Genomic DNA, 25,629 nt, shown 5'->3' with positions numbered 1-25,629 from the left:
CCTGACTACTATTATTCTGACTGCTTCCAAGCCGCCAGCCGTCTCGATCGTGATACGTGACTACTGTGGGTTCCGATATGTGCTCCCTGCTGAGCGAGAGCTGTACCCCTGTCGATCGCGCTGACGTAGGTACCTAGGTAGCCCTTGCACTCAGGTGTCTAGATGCAGATTTGCCCACTTTGACAGGACATGACGTTAGGTGGACGGGCAAGTGGGCGCCGATTATCTTTTATCGCTCGCCTATCAGCTTTGTAACATTGCCATTATTAGGAAGCCCCTCACCCTCCAAACTTCCAAGGTTGCTTGAGCAATTTGCGACGAGGCAATCCAACCTGTCACATGCACACTCTATGAGCTATCGTTGCCGACTTTTTGGGAAAGCCTCATCACAACTGAGCACTGGATTGTCATTGGTTTTTCCTTTTCTTTGCTAGGTAGTCCACAAGTTCCAAATTCCCGGCTCGCGGTCCGTATACGTATCTGTAGGCCAGTGAGTACTCATCTCAAGTCCCCTTCGATCTTGTTCCACCGCATCGGGACTGCGGGCAAGCGCAGGCGAATGCACAGACACAAACACAGACACAGGCACAGGCACAGAGCTAAGTCCACGTGAAATTCCCGAACCTCTTGCTGACTGGGCCTGAGGTCAATCTCGCTTTTAAGACAGGACATGGCTCCAAAGAACCGTATCATTATCGACACCGACCCAGGCAAGCTGTCTCCTGCCCCGGGCCCACGTGTGCCGCACTCTGGCTGACGCTTCGTGCAGGGGTTGACGATGTGCTTGCTATACTGCTCGCCCTCACCGCGCGGCCGGACGAGCTAGAGGTCGCCATGATCTCGGTGACATATGGCAATGTGTCGTTGCAAAGGTCAGCCGCTCCTTGCCTGTCTTGGTGAGACAAGATAGATTGCGTGAATGAGGCGACGGAGCACTGACATTCCGTCCAACTGCCAGATGTCTGCGCAACGTCGTCGCACTGTTCCACGTGCTGGAGAAGGAGAATGCGTGGCGCAAATCTTCAGGCAAGCCCGAGGGCTTCGAGGCCTTGCGGACGGCCAAGCCCATCGTTGCGGTTGGCGCCGAGCACCCTCTGCAGGAAGATATCCTCAAGGCCGATGACTTTCACGGCGCTGATGGCTTGCATGGCGTCCATGAGGCTGTACGTCCCTACCCCTTCCGCGCAGCATGCTCCCATAAGCTGAGTGACGATGTGATCATAGCACCCGGATCTCAGCCCTGCAGATACTTGGAAGTCGCTTTTCGCTAGAGACGAAACCCACCAGGCTGCAGGCTCTGCTGAACCACCTACATTTTCCCCCTACTTCACCCCCTCGAAGACACCTGCGCACCAGGAGATGCTTCGCATCCTCAGGGAGAGTCCCGAGGACACCGTTACCATTGTTGCTGTCGGACCCCTGACCAACGTGGCCCTCGCGGCAGCCGAGGATCCGCATACTTTTTTGCGCGTGAAGGAGGTGGTAGTCATGGGCGGCGCTGTACATGTCGAAGGCAACATCACCCCAGTGGGCGAATTCAACTGTTACGCTGATACAGTGGCCGCCGCCAGGGTATATGCTCTGACATCCCCCACGCCTTCTTCCACTATGCCTCCGTTCATCGAGGGCAAGTCCACTTTCGGACCCTACCCGGCCAAGCTACCCAAAAGGCTCCTGCTCAGCCTCTTCCCACTCGACATCACGACGCCACATTTGCTCAACAAGAGCTTCTTCGCGCAGACCATCCAGCCATTGATCGATGCAGGCAGCCCTCTGGCTCGGTGGATAGCGACGTTTATGTTCGGCACGTTCAACAAGATCGATTCCATGCTCGGCGACGGCAGCGAACCAGGGCTGTCCCTCCATGACCCGCTTACTATCTGGTACATGCTGACACGCGACGATCCTGCTTGGAAGGCGGTACCCAAACCCGAGGATATACGGATCGAGACCATCGGGCAGTGGAGCCTGGGCATGCACGTCATTGACCGCCGGAACAGGAGCAAGCAGGGTGAGGAGCAGGACAGCACGGTCAAGACCAGCCCAGAGGACCCGTTGGATGCAGTGGAGTTCGACGACGGGCCCCATGACAACGGCGGCTGGCTGAGCGTTAAGAAGGGAAACAAGATCAACCGCATTGTTGAGTCGCCCGGGGAAGATGTCTTCGCACCGTACTTGATGAAACGTCTCTTTGGATAGATGACATGAGACTCCGACGGTCACTGGCAGTCACACAGCTCGAGGTTCTGCATATCAAGCACAGACGTCAGTATAGCAGTATGGGTGACGGGTGCAGCAGGATCAGATGCATACCAGATGTTGACAGATCGGATGCTTCAACGTATTAACTGAACTCCTAAAACTCCACACGCCTGCAGATGCATCAAATTTCCCAGTGAAGCCCATATGCCCCCCCCCCCCCCCCCGGTAGCCGGACTGAAGCCCTGAAATGCGCAGCTTCTACCGTAGAACAGCCCATGTAACCAATGCTCGCCTCACTGCAAGTCTAACCCTGGGTATCTCGTCCACGCAATGACCACGCTCCCTTCCATACAAAATCACCCCCAGCCCGATCCCGTCCTGCGACAGACACGTCTAGCGACGCGTAGTGGGTGGAACCGGGGACCTCATCTTCTCGTTCTCACCTCGCCGCCGTGAACACCGAGAGGGACGGCGCCTATGAGTGCTTGATGCCGCCGATGGGGGCGCCCTTGACGGCCGTCCAGTCGATGGAATTGTCAAGCTCCTCGTCGACGACGCCCACGAGGCAGACGTTGTCGCCGCGGACTATGTAGAGCCCGAGGGGCACCTCCACGGACGGCTCTGGGTCCTCGACCGGGCGGATGACGCGCTCGACGGCGTTCTGGAGGACCTGGGGCATCACGTTAGACACAGGGATCATTTGAATGACAACACTGGGCTCCGTGCTGATTGAACGGGCATGGCTCAGACTCACGAGATTGGTCTGGTTGTCGGCGGAGATGAGGGTGCCAATCAAGGTGCGGCTGTCGGCCGTGATGATAGTCACCTTCTCTGCGGGAGTAGAGCTGTCAGTCCTCGGTGCACGCTCAAGTGAGCGTGGGGCATCAGGATGATGAGCTTACTGTCGATGTACTGGTTCAGAGACATGGTGTGCCTGTGGAGACTTTCTTATTTGACTCGGCTGAAGTGAACGAATGAATGACCGAGGATCCTTTGTTACTGCTAGTCGGCAGGAGACAGGCAGCAAGCGGTGAGTCGGGATTGTCTGTTGACGTGTGTGAAAGGTGAGGTCGGGCCTGGGAAATTTTGAGCTGAGCTCTTGGGGGCGTCTCCGGTGAAGCTCACTCCCCTGCAACAGCTTCAGGAAAGCTCGGACGCCTGGCATTGGGACCTTGTTGTGGTGGGTCTCCGCTAAAATGGACCCCTCCAACAGCCGCCCCTGGGGTACAGTACAGTACCTCTTGCTCTTGGCTCCGAGTACCTATTTCGTGGATGAACGTACTCACTTTCCCAGTCCAGGTTCAACTCATCCAAGTCAACATAGCAACCTCTACCACAAGAGAAATACAGTAGTCTTGAAATTCCTCAAGTAAGTCAATCTGCATATGTACCTGCTCTGAGCATACGGAGTTGTTCTTGGGAAGACAGGACGGAAGAAGGTGAGCTGACCTATCCATGTAGCAGACACCCTAATGAAATGCGTGCAACAAGCAGACTGTTGCAACTGCCCTGCAGGATTACCCTCTTCACTAGGGAACACTGTGGCCTGTGTGTCTCAGCACGCTCTGTACTATCAGACGTCTGGGACTCCAGGCCTTTTGTCTACAAGGAGGTTGACATTGTCAAGCCAGCAGCTCAACAATGGAAAGACCTGTATGATTTCGATGTTCCCGTGGTACGCAATACGCTCATTACAATGTATATCATGCCCATGAGCTGCTCACTCACAACTGGACAGATTCATGTCAGCAAAGCTGACTCCCCGGAAGAGGACCCCAAGCTTGCTCCTAAGGCCTCGAAGCTCATGCATCGGTTCACACCAGAGCAGGTGAAGGCCATGATGGACAAGGCTGAGGAGGGCTGGACGAAGTCATGACCAGCCAGTCCACTCTCTCCAGAGCTGTGAGGCCGGCTAATTTCAGCATGATGGAGACAATTTCCTGTGAACTAATGCTCGTGGGATTCTGCGTCCTATCCCAAGCCATGGCAATATCATCTGGCCCATGACACTATCTATGACCCGTATCCCTTCCCCTTCTCCGGTCCGGCAGCACCACGGGCAGCCGCCATCGACTGCTTCATAACAAACTCGAGCGTGGTCACGTCTGTCCCAACATTGATCATATCGAACCCTATGGCACCATACCTGTGTCTGATCAGCAGCTGGGGGCCAATTGAAAGGGTTCTTGGGCGTGCTTGCCTTCCCGCCTCCTCACCACTCGAAGAGTACATTCCGCATTTCTTCCCAGCACTCTTGGCAGCCTTGAGAATCTTCGCAATCGCTTCCTTGAGTTCGGGCTTCACGTCACCATCGATAATCGGGTATCCGATGTTGTTTCCCAGGTCAAATGGACCAATGAACAAAACATCAACCAGTGGTGCTATCTCCTCCACTGCAGCGAGGGCTTCCTTGGTCTCGATCTGTACCATGGTGAGGATGGCGTCATTGGCCTGCTGGAGATACTCGGTAAAAGATGGGATTGGACTGAAGTTCTGCATAGCGAGAGCGGATCCAAACCCTCGCCGCCCTTCTGGTGGGAACTTCGTAGCTGCCACGACTTGCTTCACCTCATCCACGGTCCGGATGAGCGGCACCAGGATCTATACACACAAGTCATTGTCAGTCTCTCGCTTTCGACCTGAGTATCGACGGTGTCCTTCTTACGCCATGCGCGCCGCAGTCCAGTGCCCCTGCGGCATGGTCAGCACGCGCCGTCTGATTTCCTTGTCTCAGTGATTGACGGGCGACTCACTCTTGATCATCCAGGACTGAAGGTCAGGTATTCTGACGAGCGGTGAAACGCCGCAGGCTGCTATCGCAGGCACGGCCTCATGCATCGCAGCGTCTGCTCGCCATATCAACATCCGCCCACTTTGGCAGGGTTCAAAGAGGACGCACCGTCTATATTGCCGTGCTCACAGTCAACCATGATCCAGTCGGGGTTCGCCCTTGCCAGTGCCCTGGACACGTTGGAACCAGGGAACATTTGCTATTTACCTTGTCAGTACAGTGTTGGCACTTCGTGGTTTGGAGGAGGGGGGGGGGGCAGCGTGAGATGATCCTGGTGATGACAGGTCAATGCAAGGGGAAGCAGTACCCAGATGCCATAACTCGGTCCTTTATTTTCGACAAAGGCGGTCCGCAGCCGGTTGGACTTCTGCATCGCCGTGGTGGCTGCCATCGTGGAAGTATTTCGGAGCTGTGGCTTTGGCCTGGTAGCAGGCGGTGGCGCTGTTTTCTGGAGACACGGATGGGGAACGCGCACTGGAAGACGCAGGATGCTGTGAGAGCTATAAGGGCGAAGTGACTTCATCATCATGGAAAAGGGAGAGGCAGTTTGCCTATGCTCCTGCGGTTTATAAACTGAACCTGTGCCAGGGCCGGTTGACTACCTAGTGTACCAGGAAGCTAGCTCCTGCCGCTGTGGTATCATGCAAAAGCTGGGGAAATAGTCGTGCACCTCCGATTTGCGCGCCGCCTTCCCCATGCCTCTCGTCCTATGAGAGACGCTATTAGACGGCTTTGGCATCATCGCTGGCCGGCTGGCATGAGTACGACCTCATCAGGGGTATCAACCGGAGAGCCGCGGGGTGGTGCGGGGTCTCCCCGCGTTGGAGGTGGGCGCAGTGGACTAGACCACACAAAGCACGATGCGGGAGAGACACGACTGCTCGGCTATGGCATTCCCACTCCACGTAATAACCGTGCCCCGTTCTCGTCTGAGGAGACGGTCTAGAGCAACCCGCGAGCTGGCCTCGGATTCCTGGACTCCGACATACTCTCAACGGCTGTGATGACGCAACCCGGTGCCAGCTCCGGCACTTTTCGGACCACGCCTCGGCGGCGGCTTTCCGGACGATCAGCCGTCAAGCCGGACCTCGTCCGCCGGGACAGGGATGCCCTCCATGGACGATCAGACTGGTTGGCGCAGAACGTTTAAGCCTGCGAAATCCATTTTTGGTTGTCACTGATAAGGCGCACCGGATTGTCGACCTGTGTCTTCTCGAACGTGGGCGTGCTCACCGATATTAAGCAAGGGTGACTCTTCTCCGTCCATGGGCACCGAGAGAAGCGCCGTGGGGCCCACCTAGCCCGAAAAAGTTGTACGGCGATGGGATGATAGGACGGTTGAGTATCGACCCCGTCGGCAGGATCAGCACGACTAATGCCCAGTGGCTCGTCACAGTCTGCGTCTTGGGAGGCGTACTTGTATGGTCGTGGCCCGGCACTGATCAAAGTCAAATGAAGCACGGAGTCGTATAGCAGGCAAAGAACTTTGAATGGGAAACAACCGTCCATGCTCTAGTTTCCTTGGTAAGAAATCAGTGCATTGTCTATCTACTGCGCTCCACCGGCAAGATGCAAATCTTCAAGCCATGGCCGCTCTACGTGAGGGCCAGCTTTATCACCTCCTTCATAGCGATGCTATTCGGGTTAGCCATATCCATCAACATTTTAGGTCAGTCGACTGTTTACTGACCGTCACCAGCCTTGATACTGGAACCATTGGCTCCGTAACGACCATGCCCGCCTTTGAAGTCACCATGGGTCCTATCTCGTCCACGATCCGCGGCGTTATCGTCTCGTCCATCTTGCTCCCCGGCGCCCTGGCCGCCCTCGTCGCAGGCATCCTGGCCGACAGGCACGGTAGGAAGCGCCTCATCATCCTCGGTGCAGTCATCTACGGCGTCGGTGCAGCCATCGAGTGTGGCTCCGTCGCCCTGGCCATGTTCATCGTCGGGCGGCTGATCAAGGGCGTCGGGCAGGGCCTGTTCCTGAGCACGGTGTACGTCCAGGTGTCCGAGATCAGCCCGGCCCGGACCCGTGGCACCATGACGGCGCTGCCGCAGTTCCTCATAGTCTGCGGGCTTGTGACGGGGTTCTTCATGTCCTACGGGACCGCCGGCATAAAGGGCTCGTCCGCGTCCTGGCGGCTGCCGCTGGGCGTGGCCAGCTTCCTGGCCTTTGCCTTCGCGGCGATAAATGTCTTCACGCCCGCGTCGCCGCGCTGGCTCCTGGCCAAGGGCCACGTCGAGCAGGCGCGCACTATTATTGCCGCGCTGGGCCTGGATGAGGCCGAGCAGGAGGAGTTGTTGGCCATGTCTTCTTCTGCGCTGGAGCACTCCCCTGATGAATCCTTCCTGGAGTCACTGGTCCACACGTTTAAGGACTTTGGCGAGGCTTTCTCGGCGCCCGTCAGGGCGAGGACGGCGTTTGGGTGTTTCATCATGGCCTTCCAGCAGTTCAGCGGGATCGACGGTATCTTGTATTACGCGCCGATTCTGTTCAGCCAGGCCGGGCTCTCAGGGGAGAAGGCGAACTTCCTCGCCTCTGGAGTCTCCTCGCTCGTCATCCTGGCCACCACCATCCCCGCCTCCATATGGGCCGACCGCTGGGGGCGGCGCACCTCGAGTATCCTGGGTGGGGCGCTGATAACCATCCTCATGGTCTTGATGGGCTCCATGTACGCTGCTAATCTTGTCCATGGAAGCTATGGCGCTGGGAGATGGGTTGTTATTGTGTCCATTTACCTCTTTGCTGTTGTGTACAATGGGACCTGGGCTATTGGCTTCCGCACGTTTTTAGTTGAGAGTCTGCCCAGAAAAACGAGGAGCAGCGCATCCTCGTTGGGACAATGCTCCAACTGGGTGAGCCGACCTCCCATCCCGTCCGCTTCATTTGCTTACGCTGACATATTCCAGGTCGCAAATTACATTGTCGCTCTGACTACTCCTGTTATGATTGACAAGTCGTCGTTTGCCGCATATTACTTCTTTGCAGGCTGCACGTTTATTTGCACGGTCGTGTGTACGCTGTACATGTTTGAGACCAAAGGCCATACCCTCGAGGTCATCGAGCAGAGGTATCTGGATGAGAAGGCAAATTCGACCGGACGGTGGACATTCGAAGGCTTCAAGCTGAAACCGGTCACAAAGGTTTCTAGGTGCCCGAGTGTGAGCAGGCCGAGCTCTGCGGACGGCAATGAGCATGCTTAAGAAGGGATGACAACTTGGCATTTGTACATGCCTATGTATTGCATTTAAGCGTTATACCAGCAGTGTCATAGTTGGACACCGTCTGTCTTACTGTGTAGTATCGCCATCCATTCTATGGGATGGACTTGGCTATATCCACCTCGGTGTCAACATCGACCACTATCCTGTAGAAAACAGACAACACACAACCTACTCACAAGGCCCCGTTCGGATGGAGAAAGCAGGACAAGGTGATGTTTCTTACTATCGTCTGGCCAATTGATTTGCATGATGCCCATCCAATCATCCACGTCGGACATATCTCGGAGTTCGAAACGAAACGACGACCAAAAGCGATTTGTTTAGGCGGCCTCGCCCAAGCTCATCCGAACCACTTGAATGCGGTCTCTATTCTACGCCTGCGTGAATACAATCTGGACAATTCCCGACAGGCGGAGACTTCTGTGGTCAAGAGGTTGATCATAGTTTCGAGTCGTTTCAGTCGTGGAGACTTCATCGATAGACAATGGACCCCTCATGACATACGAGAATCAAATGCGGCCGACTGTGCTTGATGCTCAAGGTGTGGCTACCTGTCTACACATAACACCGGCTGGAGAAACATCCTCGAATGCCTTCGGCACGTGAGCCCGAGACCAGGTCACACTTGCGGTCGGGTATACGACCCAGCCCGAGACAAGAGCAGCCCTGTGGTCATTGTCGGCGAGACTCTTCCGGAGTGACAGGTGACGCCGGTGGCCTTGGGACGGGACTTGAACCCTGCCTAGGTACGGTGCTACATAGATGATCTAGGTATCTTGACCGCCGCTTGGCTGCCATCGAACACAGCTGGGCATGTCCATCATCGTGCCACTCTTCGGACAATAAGGTTGCAGATCCCTGCATGCAGCCCTACCGGCCCGGCCCGTTGTGTGCTTAATGGGATGCCACCGAGCTAGAACCACTATATTAAAGTTATGTGCTGACATGGTCTCAACCATCAAGTATGGTCTAAGGGATGGACCGGCTGTTGTTACCTTTTTCTGTTCTTCTTCTTGAAGGACATTCACTGTCTTGCGCCTGCTGACCACCGTGTCCACTGGTCAGTCGAGGAGGTGGTGACGGCTTCCGCGATTTCCATCATCCAATGCGCTCAGTGGAAGCCACCACTGTTATTGAACGGGGGGTTTGATACTTGGCCAGCAATTGGATGGAACAATCTGCGTGGATAGTAGCAGATAATAAGGCTTTGCAGAGGCCTCTTAGTTAGCCCGTCGATCCTCACGGAGCTCTGGCAGAGCGAAAATGCACGAGGAGAACCGATCGAGACACACAAAGTCATATCTGGGTACAAAGTCTCGCTAAGCCTAAGGATAAAGCATGGAGCACTATTAGCGATCTGGTATTTGATGCCTGTTGTGAAGTGATATACAAGGCCAAAGATTCAGGCCAAGCCAGCAGAAAAGGCGAGCCAATGACCCCATTTGAGTGGGATGCAGGTTCCATCCGTCATGAGGCTGCTCCCATAAGAAATCATCTGGGAAGCAACGATGCAGAAACAAAAAATAAGGCTACGTAGATATGCAACTACATGGAGTCTCCGAAGCAGGAAGGTGCAAGCCCTAACCCCCTGTTGGTTCGCAGGTCGCAGCTCAGGCATGGGGGTAGCCAGCCCCGCCATCAATACGACCGACCCCACGTTGGGGAGCTCCTAGAATCTTCTGGCTCCAGAGCAAGGAACTCTAGTCAGGGTCTTGCTTTTTTGATCGCGACGTCACATCACAAAACACTCAGGCACCAACGGCAAAACGGCGAGCTTCTCTCCCATCTTGGAACGCGGTCTCCTGTTCCGTACGCTCGAATTGAGATCGCTCAATCCGAAAGACGGCTTCCATCCGCCAACATGGCCCAGAAATGCGTCCATCAAGGATGTGGCAAGACATACACAGACACTGAGGAAGTCTGCCGGTACATCCAGGCCCACCCATATTCCATGAAGGCCAGAAAGGTTCGCACCGCGTCTTCCCCTGGCCCTGCCTCTCCCCTGGGCTCAACCAGACGGCGACGGCCGAAGAACCTGGCTGACCGTGCATGATCCAGGATGGAAATGCTGCAAACCCCGCGTCTTAACCTTTGAGGAGTTCATGGACATCGAGCCATGCACCCAGGGAAAGCACAGCACGACCGACATACCACCGCAGATCGAGAAGAAAGAAGCGGACCCGGAGCTCGTCAAGGAGGTCACCAAAGAAACCGCAGCCTCCCCCGGGCCCGCCCTCCCCCGTGCGCCCATCAATGCCCCCGCGCCCACACAGACGCCGCCTCCCCCGCCTCCTGAGTCAGATGATGACGACGCCTCCCTCGAGATCCCCGATGGTCGCACATGTCGGAGGCGGGCATGCGGTGGTGTCTACAAGAAGGGGGCGGATCGGAATGACACAGAGAACTGCGTGCACCACCCGGGTATTCCCATCTTCCATGAGGGGAGCAAGGGATATACCTGTTGCAAGAGGAGGGTGCTCGAGTTTGACGAGTTCATGAAGATCGAGGGCTGCCAGACCAAACCCCGGCACTTGTTCATCGGCAGCGGAAACAAAGAAAAGGGCAAAGACGCCGGCGCGGAGGAACTGCTCGAGACAGTACGGTGAGTGCCAACGGTTACTGCCCCCTCGCTTTTGCCGGCCACCATATCCCGCGACGCCTGTTGGGCCGAGAGTTCCCGGGTGGGCGATCACATCACGAATGCTGCGCCTTCTGTTGCGTCACGGACTCCCCAAGCCACGCGCCATCATGCCCATGCCCATGCCCATACTCTTGTCGCGATGGCGAAACACTCTCACACGGATGCCGCGGATGAGGTATACATGCTGACCGCTCTTTGCAGGACGGACTTCTACCAGACGCCAAGCAGTGTAATCGCGTCCTTCTTCCTGAAGAAGATCGATAAGAGCATCGCCAAGGTCGTCTTCACGCAGTCTTCCATTCAGCTCGACCTGCCCACCACCGACTCGCCCCCGAAGAGGTACAGGACCGAGGTGCCACTGTTCGGCGGCATCGACCCAGAAAAGACCACGTACAAGATCTTGGGCACTAAGCTCGAGGTGACGCTAGCCAAGGCGGAAGTCAGCTCTTGGCCTGTTCTAAGAGCCGATGATCGCCTCACGGGGGAGATCCTCCAGGTGGGCCGAGCCGGAAAGGTGCAGTAGGTGCGGCCTTTTCGCCTACAGGCAGCGAGCATGGCACCCGTCTGTCCTGCCCGGACATCATCACTATGAAACCGCCATACGGAAGGGAGGGGAACGATGAGGTATACATGCGGAGCAAGTCGGAAAAGGGGATCTTACTGACGACACAAGGTTCAGATCCGGCTACCGAACCTTGGGACAGCCCAAGCTTTTTGCGTCCATGAGTCCCAAGCACATGCTGGCCGGCTTTCTGTCCTTCGGGCTAGCCAGACGCGCCCTGCAATGTAGGAGATACAATCAAGTGGATCTGTTTGATATGGGTGCCACTCGCCAGCCTCACGGCTTGTGATTGGAGATGTCGCAGATAGGAATCCTGCAGGGCGCCTGTCGATCACGCGTTCTAGGGCCCTTGGCGAGATAGACCTGACATCTGTGTCTGGACCGGCCCAAGGTTTATCAAGTGAGCTTGTGTATCTACCGGCCGCAGCGAATCAAAAAAAGACAACACCGGAATGAAGCCAAGCAAGGCTGCCTTCTCAAGCAAGACCTGGCTGTGTGCCTGTGATTATGCTGGTGAGCCTCGACATATATTTCGGTTCCCGACGTGTTGACTTAGAACCGCAATCGCCAGCCGCCCAAAGGTCTCACTTGCCACCTATGCCATGAATGACTGACGGACGGCGCTGTTCATGCTCCATGACTGACGTCGTCGCCCAGCCCGAAAGCGAGCCGCCCCATTGGGCAGCATTGAGAAACAAAAAGCTCCGGTCGAAACTACTGCGGCACGACCGACTCAAGCCTTCCCGCTTGGCGGAATGGTGGACCACGGGGCGGCTGGGCGGACAGGACGTACAAAAATTACGCTTCGGCGCCAAGACCGCAACTCCCTTTCTTTCTCTGCGCCCCCTGCGGTTTGCCTATAGGGGAGGGGTGGGGGCCTCTCCCCGGTCAATGACGGTTTACGTGCGAAAGCAACAACGGGAGCTAAGCCGGCAGCCAGCAGACAAGATTCTGTCCGCCGCGAGAAAGCGAGTCAGGAGCCCCGGGTGCTTCTCCCACGGCGATCGATTGCCTTCCCAAGACGGCAGACACCTCTGCCGAGAGTAGGCAGTCGGAGCTTGTTTTTTTGGCTCTTCGACTTGCCTTGTTGGGGGCAGGGGGGAGGGTGGTGTCCGTGCCGACTCCGTCGGATTTATACACGCATTTTAGATTTTGGTGTTATCATTTCCGGTAATGTCAGGACAAAACACAAAACACAACACCCCCACACACAAGCACAAGAAAGACATGGCTGTCCGTTCCCGCACGGGATTGTATGTGAACGGGCTAGTCTAGCTCATGGCCAAGGGCGGTTATATGGTTCCCGGATCATTCAGATAAGGGACCCTAAGGGATGGGAACAGCGCCGCCAGCGTGACAGCGCGCCTCTGGGGTGGGAGGGACTTTCAGACGACCAGGGTCGCAACGGCTGCTGTAACATTTTGGTACACCAGACGACAAGAGTGGGGCGCGTAGCAGGAATGTCTGCGATCGGACACCCAAAGGAAGCCTGTGTCGAAGTTTCAGATGTTTCCTTACAAATCAGTCTCTTTGCCAGGGTCTGCTCTGCATTGGTGAAAGTGGCCCTCTTGGTTTAAAGTTTCTATCTGCTTGAAAATGGCTACGCAATCCAAAGTCATTCTGACCCACAATCGAAACCCCGGTTTGGTATCAACCTTCTAAGGTGCCGCCGAAGAAAACCCTTGTAGTAGTGGGACGCCGGCTTTCCAAAAATGACAAGACAGCAGAAAACATGTGGAAGTGAGAACGAAATGCCAAAGGGCTTATCAGAAACGCTGTAAACTCTCTTGCCCAACCGGCTCACTCAGTAAGCTCATCATCATCATCATTGGCGAGTCATTATCGTAGCGATCGTTATTGCCCTCAATGTTCCGTCAGAGGTGCTCGCGCTTTTTTGTCGTTGAATGCCCGTAATCTGAGCGCCCCTTGACCCAAAGGCCAGGCCCCGAAGAATCCCGGTGGCTGACTTTCGAGGCGAAAGAAATTTTGAATATTCCGCAGCTTCCGCAGCCATCTCAGTCAGGGCGAAGTGCTGTTCTTCCCTTGCCCCTTTTGGCGCTTAGAGGGCGCCCGCTGCCTTCTCAGAGGAATCATCCACAGCTGAGACAACCCCTTTTTCAAGGTCAACGTCCTGTCTCTCCTTGCCCTTGTAGGGGGCACGGGTCATTGATCGGCCTCTGCTCATGCTGTCCTTCCTGCGTATGTCACCTTCTCTCGACGATGAGGGTCTGATCGGCTCAACCCAGGTGATGCCGCTGCTGCCCTGGGCTCGTGACATGAATTCTTGACGGACATTGGATGCGAGTCTGATGATCACATCGCCATCCTTCGTGTAGCCAATGACTTTGGCGTTGAAGTCATCATTACAATCTCCGCAGACCGTTGGACTGTCTCCATCATTCGACCTCGCCTTGGAGTCAGTGCTATCACCCCTAATTGTAGGTCTATCACGGGAAGAAGTTAGCATAGACACTTGCCATAGAGTGACAGTGACGGTTTGTGTGCTCTACTTACACCTCGCTGAGGGCTTCGGAACGGCCCCTTTCTGTCGGGTTGCGGCTGCGGCTTCGGCCCCTGATACTCCGGGCCGCTCGTGATCTCTTGAGCTTGCCCTGGAAGTAGTGGCCCAAACCCGCAACCACCAGCACTGGTGTTCCGAGTGCAAGTGCCCAGGGAGGGTGCTTCTTTCCGGTGACCATGTGGCGGACATGGAGGCAGATTCCCCAGACGGCGATGATACCTCCGACCTGGATCATGGTCCACAGAGACCAGTAGAGACTGATAAGGGGTTCTCCGTCGCAGAATTGCAGTGTGTTGATGACAAAGGCCTCGAGAACAACGATGATCATTCCGACGACACCAGTGAGAAAGCAGTACCAGAACAGCCATCTCAGGCGCCGTTGTCGCTCGCGGCTTTCCACGCTCAAATGCTCGATGCGTTCCATTACCCGTCCGTACTTCCACGAGGCCGTGAAAAGGGCTCCCAAAACGAGGAAGAAGAATGCCCAATAGAGGCCCTCAGCCTCCGTCCGCTCCAAAGTGTGCATGAACCTTCCATAGTATTGGCAATTCTCCTCGGTGGGCGTGGTGATCGGCATCTTCGCGATGACTACCGGGGTCAGACCCGGGGTTTATAACGTGAGACTTGGATGAGGCCGTATTGCTAGTTTGAGGCTAGAAGCACCTAGTCGGCCTCTAGGAAATGTAGGTGGAGGGAAAGACCAACAGGTTCGAGAGCTGAGTGAAACGGTATGTAGGTAATACGGGTGGCATATGTGATAAATGGATGATAAGGAAATCGACTTAGGTTTTGCGTTGACGGCGTAGGATAGACGGGTCAAATGAGCAGACGGGAGGGTGTAGAATAGGGACGGACTGTTCATACTTAATACATTTGAACGAGTAGTGTTGACAGAGTGGTACAAGGTACAAATGTGAGACCTGGATACAGGGGTGTGAGCGCGGGAAGGAGGCGAGGCTGGCTTCCCTGTCATACTCGAGTGACACTAGTTCAGAGAAACCGCTGTCGAGACATCCCCGATCGAACCCACCCGATGGACTACCTTCGGGCCAAGAGCAACGCAAAGAGAAAGAAGCATGTGTATGCCCAGCCCACACAGACATGTGAGATTACCGAGCGCCAGGCAGGTGTGAACACGCACAGTGTCCATTGTATGGGGTCTCCATACCCCACGCCCCATGCCCCATGCCCTAGCTTCCCTAGTTCTGCCGGTTACCGACGATGCATGATACTCTCCTGTCGGGTTTGCAAGAATGGATATTTTTGTAACGCGATGCCTGGTGGGATACGGTGATGTTATCCCAGTTCGATGTAAAGTGCCATTCCGGCGATTCTCTTTGTCCCGGTCTGGCTAGAACCTCTCAAGAACAAGAGGCTGGCGCCAAGGACCATAGACTGCATCTGTGTCACTTTTCGAGGTAGGACGGAAGGACACGTCGTGCGCGACATGCGACTGATAGACCAAGTTGATTGGCACGGTGTCTCCTCAGCTCATACCTTCCATCAACTCGACCCTATCCAGGACCATGCCTTTGCATAGGATGAATTCGCGCAACGCTTGGAAGTCAGCACCCTCCTCTTCGCCAAATCGATGAGCCTGCGAGAAGCCGAAGGAGCAGGCCACCTTGTCCAGGGCGGCTCTCTCCTCTTCATGAATCCACCGTTCCTTCAAAGGAATCCCTGGGGCCCACGTCACGCGTTTCATATGATCATTTTGCGTGATAACGGACAGGGCGCCCATCCAGCCGGTAAACCCAACGTAGGCTAGGATACCGGCCGTGGCCACGGCGGTTGCCGTCTTCTGGTCGAAAGAATTCTGGAGATGAGACAGGCTGGACGCCAGCAGGTACACGGCGATGGGAGTCGCGACTACAGCCGAGGCAGGGAGCAGAGCTTTCTTGAGCAGCTTCGCCCGGATGAACGCCTTGGTTGCGTAGCTATTTTCGATGATACCGATGGCTGCATCAAGGTTCTTGGCCTCGATAGCAGCGTTCAGCGCTTTGTCAACGAGGTCGGGATCGACAGCGTTGGCTGCCCTATCGGGATTTTGCTTAAAGTACTGCAACGGACCACGGCTTCGTCGAGGTTTCGGTTTCGAGGCGTACAAAGCCAGCACGTGCGGGAGAGTCTTTACCTTGCCAAGTCGGGCCTGGGTGTCCAGATAGAGTTCCAAGACCTGCGATGTAATGACGACGTCTGGGTGAGAGACAATGACAAAGGCGGCTTCGGATATGCGGTCCGCCAGCTCGCTAACCCGAGGGGGGTCTAGGACGGCACTGGTGTCCATGGACTGCGTCAGCTCTGAGCTAGGTCCGTCCATAGATAGCAGCGACGACGCTGCGGTGTCTGACTCGGCAGACTCGCCGAGGTGAAGAGGACTCGCTGGCCCGGCGTGGATCAGACTGGCAGCTTTGGCGCACTTGCGTAATGCGGCTGCGACCTCGTCCTCGTGCGGGATCCTGCCGTGGGCCAGAAGCTGATCCAAGGCGTGCTCGATGACGAGGACGACGTCTTTGATGCCCACATTCCCTTGCTTGCAAGAAGCTTTCGCCCTGGAGGGTCCCGTCTGGGCCTCATCCGGGAGGGAATGCTTCGAAGGCTTGGGTGGGCCAAAACGGTAAGACCTGGAGGTTGGCAAGATTGGCTTTGGCGACAAGCCTGCGTTGGGCATCCCTTGGAGGGGCCTGACTCTGCGAGGGCAGGCGCCAAGTGTTGCAAACGGGGGCTTGGCAAGCTGTGAACCAAGCGGCGAGGGCGTGGGAGCCGTGATGAAGGTGCAGATCTGATAGATCCGACGAGGATTTGGGCAGCTTGGCCGCTGGGCAAACGGGCGGTGCATCGTGAAAGTCCAGGGACGTTCCACGCTAGATGTGGAATTTGTTTTAAGGTTGCGGTAGATATCGGTAGTTGCTAGCGGAACGTCAGGGACGGACCGGACGCCCTGGGGTGGGGGGACGAGGGAGAAAGGGGGAGGGGGAGCGCGGGAGGGTGAAGGAGGAAGGGCGAAAAGATGAGATTGGCGATGGCGATGGCGGCTGGGGGGTTAGATGATGCGAAAAACAGAAGGCGGCGGGAAATGTTTTAGGACCCGTTGTGAGGCGTGCGTAGAGTGTAATCCAAGACTGGCGGACTGGCTGGGCGTCAAGGTTGTCGTCTCGACGTTGCAGTTGGCGCGAACACCAGTGCAGCACGGTAGCATTCTCCGCGGTGCCGTGGCTATCGGTTGAACGTCGACAAGACTGCCAACAGAGACACAGAGAGACGACCGCGGTCTTGGTTCGCAACCCCCCTGCCGGCAGATCTTCGGCCGCGTCGGCAGGAGGCTCACGAATCAGAACCTAGCGTTTCAGCGGGGTCTCTTGAGCCTCTTTCCCAGCGCCCTGGGGCAGCGCCGCGGTCACCGATCAACAAGCTCTGTGCCCCCGCGGGGTCTTCTGGGCGAAACAGGCCGCGTAGCACCAGCACCACGACAGTCGGATTTCGGAACCAAAGGGCATGAACGACTGACAAGGGACGAAGCAAAGATAGATTGCAGATTCAGGAGGGGCTGGCCTAGGCCTTTTCCGATCTGACAACTGACACGCGCGGCCGGGGTTGTTCGTACAGCGTGGCGGCGCCGGTGCAGCGATGATGGGTGGTGAGCGGATTGGGGAGATAGGCGCGACTTGGTCTTTGGGCACTATCTCCCTCCCTCCTAACCCTGAATGAGTCGATGTCCACCCCCTCCCCCTTCTCCCTCGCTACCCCCTTCTAGCTCGCTGGCCCCTAACCCTGGATGGGGAGGCGCAGTAGCACATGCCGCATGCCTGCCCCTGCTGCCCAAGCGGGTGTGACGACACCTGAACCACTTGCAACGTCCACCTTAACCCTCACCACTAACTGCCCTTCAACCTAGTCACAAGCTTTAGGCATCAAACTGCATCGCTCTCGAGGCATCTTTGCCTGCACCCTCGACTCGTCGTCAGCATCTCCACGACCTCCCTTCTATGCATTGCCGCCGCCGAGTCCGAGTTCAAACACCTGTCTAGTCAGTATCGAGTATCGCCGTCTTTTCCGACGCCGTCTGCCCTCCTACTTTCGGTGCTGCTCGATCTCCCGCCCTTCGCAATCGAGTTGCTTTGGATTCAGATCCCCGGACAGATAGCTACAATGCCACCACCACCTCCCCCGCCACCTCCGCCCCCTCCCGGTGGTGGAGGGCCTCCTCCGCCCCCGCCCCCTCCTCCAGGGAATCTTCCGTCACGGCCCCCTGGTGGGGGAGCAGGAAGAGTATGTTGATTCAAGGCCTCTTTGCCCCCAGCCGCATAGAGCTAACACAGCTCCAAGGGTGCCCTCCTCTCGGACATCTCCAAGGGAAAAGCTTTGAAGAAGGCCGTTACGAACGATCGATCAGCGCCAGTGATCGGGAAAGTGTCCGGCGGGCCGGGCCCGTCACCGATAGGGGGTGCCCCGCCCGTCCCCGGCTTGCCGAAAGCCCCCGGGGGTCTCGCTCCGCCTGTGCCTGGCAACAGAGCTAGGAGTAACAGCGATCAGGGAAGCCGAGATGCACCCGCCGCGCCCATGGATGCAGCCCCTCAGCTAGCTGGTCTCTTCGCCGGAGGCATGCCGAAACTCAGAAAGACCGGCGGAGGTGTGGACACTGGAGGTTCGTTCAGGTCAATGGTGAGACTTATGTCCAAGCATCTAACATGCTCCAGCCGATCAAGCCGCATCATATCTATCCGACCCTGAGTCCTCGAGGTCATCCGCGCCGAAACCGCCAACAGCCTCCGCTCCTCGACCGCCTGCCGGTGCGGCACCTGCAGTCCCTGGACGTCCAATGATACCAGGCCTGGCCAACCACGCATCGATAGCGAATCTAAGAAGGACAGCTGCCAGCGAGGCTCCGCGGCCAATCTCGTCCGCTTCATTAAAGGGCCCGCCTCCTCCAATAGGGAAGAAGCCGCCTCCGCCGCCCAGCTCTCGTAAACCATCCTCCAATATATCATCGGCTCCTGCTCTGCCAAGCGCCCCGGCACCGCCGCCACCGTCGTCTGCCGCACCGTCATTACCGCCAGCACCACCCCCTCCGCCTCCTTCATCCGCTCCCCGACCACCTCCGGCGCCAGCACGATCACAGCCTCCCCCTCCGCCGCCGCCAGCGGCCGGGGGCGTCTCTCCCAATATCGCCGTACAAGCAGCGATTCGAGCGGCAGCGACGGGGGCAAGCTCACCGACCTCGGCTCCGCCGCCTCCCCCGGGCGCTCCCTCGCCGCGATCACCGGCGTCCGGTCCACCACCACCACCACCACCACCACATTCGAACACCGCACCTGCGCGTGCTCATTCGGGCTCCGTCGGTCGCTCGATGCTTGACCCCAGTAATTTCGTGCTCGCGCCGAACGGTGGTGGAAAGAGCCCCAGCCCCACACGAAGCAACTCGATGGCAGCTCGGGCGAACGGTGGCGGGGCAGCGAGAGGAGAGCGGATTGTTATCCAGGATTCAAGGTGGAAATTTGTGGACGAGTCCATGTTTCCCAAGCCGAGAGAGTTCCATGGTGGAGCAAGGAGATATCGAGCTGGTAGGGGGAGTAGTGTGCCGTTGGACTTGAGCGTTCTGTCTTGAGGGGATGCTCGCGGTAGAAATCCCGGGGGTGTTTCTTTGAGGATACCCCTTTCAAGATGGCACTGTAATTCTTTCATAGCGCACTCAAAACCTAGTCTGACACGGATAACCCTCAATGTGCTGACGGTTGTGCCCGAGACCCACAAGGTATCATGAGCTCGATGGGATCATTAAAATGGTAAATTGAATTGAGCACCATACACGAATTCTCCAGTATCCCATGTGTATCAGCAAGGAACAGAGAACTCTGGCCATGACAATGACACAGACTAGATTGACAGTGTCAAAGCTGGAAAAACAGGGAGGAAGCAATGTGATTGTTAGCCCCAGATTTCAGCCACCGGCCTTGGAAAGTCTTGTTCAGAGTCTTGCCAGGCGATGATGCCGCGTGTTGAAGAATTGCGCGAGCTCAGCAACAGAAATGTCTTGTCTATTATAAATACGAGCCTCTCCGGGTCTGTGTTATAAGAGTACTGAGAAGAACTAGGTGTCACAAGACCTTGGTGAATAACTGCGTGTTCAGCTCAACACTGATTCCGTCAGTCATGAAAATCTCAACCGAAACCTACAGCTTGTGTCCCACCGACCAGCACTGCGTGTCCAGTCGCACACCCTCATGAATCCCACGCACGCAAATCTTGACGGGACACATCTGCCTTGCAAAACATGAGGCAGAAGAGACAACATTATCGGGTGTAGCCCTGCAGCGAACCAGAATCAACCACATAGGCGGATCTGGATGAGTCAACACCAGAACCAGGATGTACACAGACACCCGCCCATCTGTAGGATAGATGCAACGCCGCCATAATTCCATGCCCACAAGCAAAAAGCCCAAACAGCTTGATCAACATCACATAAGGGATACGGATCCTAGTCACAAAAGACACATCATGCACTCAGCAGATCTCTTACACTCATGCCCCTCCCTGAACCGCTAGTACTGCTACCGCCGGCGGCCGCACCGGCGGTGCTGGATCCACCGCTCGCACTCGATACCGTGCCCCTCCGATCACTGTTTAGCATCAGTAGCGCAGCCATGGCCTCCTGGTCCAGATCCCGCTCCCGCAACGGACCCAGCGCCGGGCTCGTGAGCGCCGACCCGGCAGCCGAGTGGTTGCTCGGCGCGTAGCCAGCCGCGCCGTAACCACCCGCCATCGGCCCGAACGCGGGCGACGTCGTAGCGCTGCTGTAGCTGTAATGCCGGTGGTGCTCCGCCGCGGCCGTCGAGAGGGGCGCGTACGAGTCGTGGCGGCTCGTCGAGGGGTCCTGGGCCCGCAGCGCCGGGGAGACGGAGGGCTGGTGGGACGCTGAGGTTGTGGCTGATGATGGGCGGTTGGTGAACGTCGGCGAGGGCGCGTCGTCTGAGCCGGTCATCTCGACGTCTGGGGAGTGCTGTTCCTCGGAGGAGGCCCGGCGGTACTCGTGGTCCGGGTCGTAACGGTCTCGGCCCGATGGGGTCGATATCCCTTCCATGTCGGGCGTGGTCTGACCTGGTAGCTCTCGCTGTGCCTTGAGTTTCTCGACGCAGTCCTGCAGGTATCTGACGTATTCGATGGAGGCCTGGGATGGTCAGTTATGGAGATATGGTCAAGTGTCGGCAGGATCTTCATCGCTCACCTGCAAGATGGCCAGCTTGTGCATCTCGCCCGTACAAGCTGGTATCATGTCCTTCAAGACGGCGAATTCCTCGTTCATCTTGGATCTCCGTCGCCGCTCGATGAGGCTGTGTGCCGTCTTTCTCGCGATCTTCCGGCCCGCAGCGCTGGTGGCAGAAGGCTGTTTCTTCTTTGTTTGCCCGACTTCATTCGCGGCCGTTACAGCAGCGGTCTTCTTAGCACTGGCTGTGCTGGCCGAGCTCTTGCCGGCTGTCGCTGGATCCGCGGGTTTCTTCTCCTCTTGGGGCCGTGGGGGCTTCATCTGGATGATCTTACGGGATCTCGTAGGAGGCGGCGGCAGGGCGAAATTGCCGTCCTTGTTCGCGGCGACGGCGGCGGTGGACGGCCGCCGCCTTGACTTGACAGCCTCACTAGGTTGTATCCTAAACGGGGCCTTGGGTGAAACTGGGGACTCTGGGGAGGTGGGAGTGTCCATTCTGTCCGTGTGGGAGCTCGCGGGGCGCGCCTTGATGGCTGGTGGGGGCAACTCGAAGGCCATCTGCAGCTGTGATAGCTGCTTGGTACCATCCTGTCCTGCGATATCTGTAGAAGAGGCCGGCGTTGGAGGCAGGGCCGTTCGGGGCATGTTTGTAGCGTGCGTGACGACACAGCAGTGTGACCGTCCTGGACTTGGTCCCTGGTGTCAACCACGGAGATGGGGTGTACTGGTGAAATCCAAAGTCTGCCAATTATGATCGTCGAGGAGCGAGACGGGAAAGTCAACACAGCCCTCAACGGCCAAGGCCAAATTCGAAGCTGCGCAGCCACGAAAGTTTCGTTGCGTGCTGGGCGGGCTGTGTCACGGTCGTCACGAGCGCGGCGGAGGGTGAGCAGCCGTCAAGGCGGGTTGTCCAGATCGGGTAATCCAGGCTGTGGGACAGACGCTTGAAGACTTGACAAGGCCGTCGAGACAGGACACAGTGGAATAAGTGAGGCACGAGGCACGGGCACGAGGCACGAGATTCGTGTATAAGCGGTGGGTTTGAGGGAAGGAAGGGGAAAGAAGGCAGAAGGAGAAACGGCCACCACCAATACAAAACCTACCGGAGAGAACCTGACGACAAGAATTATGACGATAAGCAACGTGCCCTCGATAGCTCGGGGCGAGGGCGTTTTGGATCGCTTGGCCGGGCGCCCTGGATACCTGCCCCCCCAAAGGGCGGCAAGTTGCGTGTGTCCATCCACGGTGATCCAGGCCGCACCCCAACCCCACGGATGGGTGGTAGCAGTGACAGTAGTGTTCCCGGCAGGAGCTCACGCGAGCAAGGGCGAATCACAGTGGAGCTTACGACCTCGTGCTGGATTGACGTCTGGCGAGGCGGGCGGCGGGCTGTTGGCCCGTGGCCCGTGCGATTCAGGGATCTCCCACTGACGGCCGCTTCAGTCGCAGCGAGTGCTTGCAGCCCTCGCGACACTCACATGGCTCAATCCACAGGCTGTGGCCGTGAACAGCTTTTGCTGCCCACCCGTCAGACCTCGTGGTGCGCCTGACTCGGCACGTTCTGGTGACTCTCCCACCGGCATCTGGTCCCTCTCGTGTATGTTTTGTGAATCAATACATATCAAGCAGACCAAAATGGCCTGTTATGCTGGGCGTTGTATCTACGTATATCGAGATGCGACTGAACCACAGAATGCACGGCATGCTTTATATACTCATCCACTCTGGCACTGTAACTCTACCAGCCAGTGGCATCTAGACTCAATTCAGGAATGACAACCTCTCATCCGGTCAACCATATTCACGATCAATATCTGCGAAGGCTGGGCATGTGGATATGGATGCATTTGTTTCAAGCTCGTCGCCCTCACTATCTTGATTTTCTGGCCTAGGAGGTGCCCACGTGCTCATGTCTGCATCAAGGTTTCGGTTAAGATATCTGGTATCCGCACGTAGACAGCGGGCCAGGGGCCCACGGTCTGGACCTGACGTTTCACTCTTAGCTCCCCGCGCTTTCACATGCCGTAACATCAATTTCGGTGATCATATCTCGTCAACCAGACGCCTGTGTCCATGCCTACCCGCACTACCGTATACCATCACCAGCTCAGATCTCGTTGCTAGGGTACTCCACCTTAGTCGTGGCAACAAATTCCTCCTTCATTGTCCTCATGTTCACAAATCTGCCCATGATCGCCGAGCTTCCGGCCTTGTCGTTCGTGCCCGATGCCCTCGCGCCACCAAACGGCTGCTGTCCGACCACTGCGCCCGTGCTCTTGCAGTTGATGTAGAAGTTACCCGCCGAGTTCCGGAGCGCGTCCTCCGCAACCCGCACCGCCGACCGGTCAGACGCGAACACCGAGCCGGTGAGCCCGTACTCCGTCGTGGAGTCGACCAGCTTGCAGGCCTCGACGAAACCCCCGGGCGTGCTGTCGTCGTACACGTAAGCCGTCAGGATGGGGCCAAAGAACTCTGCCTTGAGGTACGGGTGTGCGGGGTTCGTCGTGCGGTAGACGGTAGGCTTCACGAAGTAGCCCTTGGAGTTGTCGAACGTGCCGCCGGTGACCAGCTCGAGCTCGTTGTCCTTCTTCGCCGCCTCGATCGCGCCGGAGAGCTTGTTGAACGACGCAGTGTGGATGACGGGGCCGATGAAGTTCTGGGGCTCCCACGGCACGCCGACCTTCAGCTGCTCAGTCTTCTCGACCAGCTTCTGCTTGAACTCGGGCCACACGCTCTTGGGCACGTAGACACGCGAGGTCGCGCTGCACTTCTGGCCCTGGAACTCGAATGCGCCCCGCACTGTCTGCACGGCGGCGTTGTCAATGTCCGCAGAGGGGTGGATGATGTGGAAGTTCTTGCCGCCAGTCTCGCCCACAATGCGCGGGTAACCCACGTAGCGTCCCTCGGCAATGCCCTCACCAATCTGGCCGTACAGCTTGCGGAAAACGGCAGTGCTGCCGGTGTAGTGAAGAGCGGCGAACTGCTTGTGGCCTAGCACGATCTTGGTGACCTCCTCGGGCTCGCCCGGGACGAACTGAATCACGTCCTTGGGCAGGCCTGCCTCGATGAAGATCTTGTAGAGGAGCCAGTTGGAAGCGATGGCGTGATCGGATGGCTTCCACACAACCACGTTTCCAAGCAGGGCAGGGAGACCCGGCAGGTTGCCAGCGATGGCAGTGAAGTTGAACGGAGTGATAGCGTACACGAAGCCCTCGAGCGGTCGGTATTCCAGCCGGTTCCACACGGCTGTGGAGTTATGCTCGGGCTGCTGAGCGTACAACTCCTCGGCGTACTGGACGTTGAATCGCAGGAAGTCGCACAGCTCTGCGGCGGCATCGATCTCGGCTTGCCATGCGTTCTTCCCCTGGCCAAGCATGGTGGCCGCCATGATCTCGTATCTGTACTTGGTGGAGATCAGGTCTGCGGCCTTGAGAAAGACAGCTGCCCTGTCGGCGAAGGGCAGCGATGCCCACGCCTCCTTGGCAGCCAGGGCAGAGTCAATGGCCCTCTTGACATCCTCCGGGCCTGCTTTTGAGTATGTGGCCACAACTTCGGAGTGATCTGATGGGTTCAATTGCTTGCCAGTGGATGATGTTGTGATCTATGGGGACAGACGTGTGAGCTGGTGAGGTCGAACCAGGGGGCAACACGGGAGTGGAGCTTGTACTGACTTCTTTACCACCAACCACTATTGGGACGTTGACTGTGCCGTTGCTCTTGACCTTCTGGACGGTAGAACGCAGGCCTTCCCGCTGGGATGAGCCTTTGGCATAGTGGTGCTAAATTTGTTGGTCAGTGTCTTGTCCTGTACGGGACAGCATTGTCGCCCTTGACGTACATTTGGCTCGTTCGCGATCTTGGGCACCTTGAAGGTTGCGAGAACTGAGGCCCTGGGTGCTGATGTCGCAAAGGCGCGACGAGGCAGTGGGGTGCCTGCCAGCCTGGATGATAAGGCGGAGCTTGACCGGGAGGTCACCGACCACAAACCGGCGCTCCTGGAAGTCATAGCCATGACGACGAGTAGCAGTTGGAGGGGCTGTGAGTCTCGAGAGGGCAAAGAAAAGAGCAGGACAAGCGGAAGACTGAAGAAAGGGTATCACAAGAGTTTGGAAAGTTTTTTTGCAGACGAAATTGTCGATCACAAGTCAGAGACTCACAGACGGATGCACCTTTATTGACTTACACGTTCAACAAGGGATATCGCCATCGCCGTCGGAAAACCGCGGCCTTAGTTGAGGACAAGGGTAGCTCCATCGTCAACGTGGAGAAGCATCATGCGGGGAGGGGCCCATGCCAGAAACCTTGACGAGCCAATTGGCCAATCACTGCAGGCCATGACTCTGATAACACCCCCGAAAGCCGGCCCCTTGAGCGCCTCGGGGCAAGGCCTGCGACGGCTGGCCGCCCATGTGCCGGGCCTTTGATCGGAGCCACTGATTCGTCTCGGCTTGCCCTAACATTGACTGCAGCTCTTCTCCATG

General features: G+C 57.1%; 11 protein-coding genes across 11 annotated transcripts; 5 read left to right on the top strand and 6 right to left on the bottom strand.

Moving 5' to 3' along the window:
- Window positions 1-670: 670 nt before the first annotated feature.
- On the top strand, window positions 671-2,199 carry INS49_008276 (uncharacterized protein; the record flags this gene model as incomplete). The annotated part of the gene is made up of 4 exons (XM_043169020.1): window positions 671-737; window positions 770-872; window positions 959-1,163; window positions 1,225-2,199. 4 exons carry the CDS (start codon window positions 671-673, stop codon window positions 2,197-2,199), a joined length of 1,350 nt encoding a protein of 449 aa, XP_043026700.1.
- A 478-nt stretch (window positions 2,200-2,677) lies between these two features.
- INS49_008275 (uncharacterized protein) lies at window positions 2,678-3,129 on the bottom strand (the record flags this gene model as incomplete). The annotated part of the gene is made up of 3 exons (XM_043169019.1): window positions 2,678-2,872; window positions 2,957-3,033; window positions 3,105-3,129. The coding sequence occupies 3 exons, from the start codon at window positions 3,127-3,129 to the stop codon at window positions 2,678-2,680; spliced, it is 297 nt and encodes a 98-aa protein (XP_043026699.1).
- A 550-nt stretch (window positions 3,130-3,679) lies between these two features.
- Window positions 3,680-4,078, top strand: INS49_008274 (uncharacterized protein; the record flags this gene model as incomplete). Its single annotated transcript, XM_043169018.1, has 2 exons — window positions 3,680-3,877; window positions 3,941-4,078. The coding sequence occupies 2 exons, from the start codon at window positions 3,680-3,682 to the stop codon at window positions 4,076-4,078; spliced, it is 336 nt and encodes a 111-aa protein (XP_043026698.1).
- A 137-nt stretch (window positions 4,079-4,215) lies between these two features.
- INS49_008273 (uncharacterized protein) lies at window positions 4,216-5,189 on the bottom strand (the record flags this gene model as incomplete). The annotated part of the gene is made up of 5 exons (XM_043169017.1): window positions 4,216-4,348; window positions 4,433-4,803; window positions 4,868-4,893; window positions 4,956-5,048; window positions 5,102-5,189. 5 exons carry the CDS (start codon window positions 5,187-5,189, stop codon window positions 4,216-4,218), a joined length of 711 nt encoding a protein of 236 aa, XP_043026697.1.
- Window positions 5,190-6,562: 1,373 nt separating this feature from the next.
- INS49_008272 (uncharacterized protein) lies at window positions 6,563-8,199 on the top strand (the record flags this gene model as incomplete). Its single annotated transcript, XM_043169016.1, has 3 exons — window positions 6,563-6,636; window positions 6,693-7,851; window positions 7,906-8,199. The coding sequence occupies 3 exons, from the start codon at window positions 6,563-6,565 to the stop codon at window positions 8,197-8,199; spliced, it is 1,527 nt and encodes a 508-aa protein (XP_043026696.1).
- A 1,453-nt stretch (window positions 8,200-9,652) lies between these two features.
- INS49_008271 (uncharacterized protein) lies at window positions 9,653-11,384 on the top strand (the record flags this gene model as incomplete). The annotated part of the gene is made up of 3 exons (XM_043169015.1): window positions 9,653-9,677; window positions 10,279-10,822; window positions 11,063-11,384. The coding sequence occupies 3 exons, from the start codon at window positions 9,653-9,655 to the stop codon at window positions 11,382-11,384; spliced, it is 891 nt and encodes a 296-aa protein (XP_043026695.1).
- Window positions 11,385-13,482: 2,098 nt separating this feature from the next.
- INS49_008270 (uncharacterized protein) lies at window positions 13,483-14,521 on the bottom strand (the record flags this gene model as incomplete). Its single annotated transcript, XM_043169014.1, has 2 exons — window positions 13,483-13,867; window positions 13,938-14,521. 2 exons carry the CDS (start codon window positions 14,519-14,521, stop codon window positions 13,483-13,485), a joined length of 969 nt encoding a protein of 322 aa, XP_043026694.1.
- A 909-nt stretch (window positions 14,522-15,430) lies between these two features.
- On the bottom strand, window positions 15,431-16,783 carry INS49_008269 (uncharacterized protein; the record flags this gene model as incomplete). The annotated part of the gene is made up of 1 exon (XM_043169013.1): window positions 15,431-16,783. One exon carries the CDS (start codon window positions 16,781-16,783, stop codon window positions 15,431-15,433), a length of 1,353 nt encoding a protein of 450 aa, XP_043026693.1.
- A 1,310-nt stretch (window positions 16,784-18,093) lies between these two features.
- Window positions 18,094-19,299, top strand: INS49_008268 (uncharacterized protein; the record flags this gene model as incomplete). Its single annotated transcript, XM_043169012.1, has 3 exons — window positions 18,094-18,213; window positions 18,271-18,606; window positions 18,952-19,299. The coding sequence occupies 3 exons, from the start codon at window positions 18,094-18,096 to the stop codon at window positions 19,297-19,299; spliced, it is 804 nt and encodes a 267-aa protein (XP_043026692.1).
- A 1,141-nt stretch (window positions 19,300-20,440) lies between these two features.
- Window positions 20,441-21,793, bottom strand: INS49_008267 (uncharacterized protein; the record flags this gene model as incomplete). Its single annotated transcript, XM_043169011.1, has 2 exons — window positions 20,441-21,112; window positions 21,170-21,793. 2 exons carry the CDS (start codon window positions 21,791-21,793, stop codon window positions 20,441-20,443), a joined length of 1,296 nt encoding a protein of 431 aa, XP_043026691.1.
- A 1,462-nt stretch (window positions 21,794-23,255) lies between these two features.
- INS49_008266 (uncharacterized protein) lies at window positions 23,256-25,160 on the bottom strand (the record flags this gene model as incomplete). The annotated part of the gene is made up of 4 exons (XM_043169010.1): window positions 23,256-24,749; window positions 24,820-24,927; window positions 24,987-25,030; window positions 25,136-25,160. The coding sequence occupies 4 exons, from the start codon at window positions 25,158-25,160 to the stop codon at window positions 23,256-23,258; spliced, it is 1,671 nt and encodes a 556-aa protein (XP_043026690.1).
- Between the last annotated feature and the right edge of the window lie 469 nt (window positions 25,161-25,629).

Source organism: Diaporthe citri, assembly GCF_014595645.1.
Source record: "Diaporthe citri strain NFHF-8-4 chromosome Unknown scaffold_3, whole genome shotgun sequence".
Classification (NCBI taxonomy): Eukaryota; Fungi; Ascomycota; class Sordariomycetes; order Diaporthales; family Diaporthaceae; genus Diaporthe; species Diaporthe citri.
This window is presented reverse-complemented; position numbering and strand designations above follow the sequence as displayed.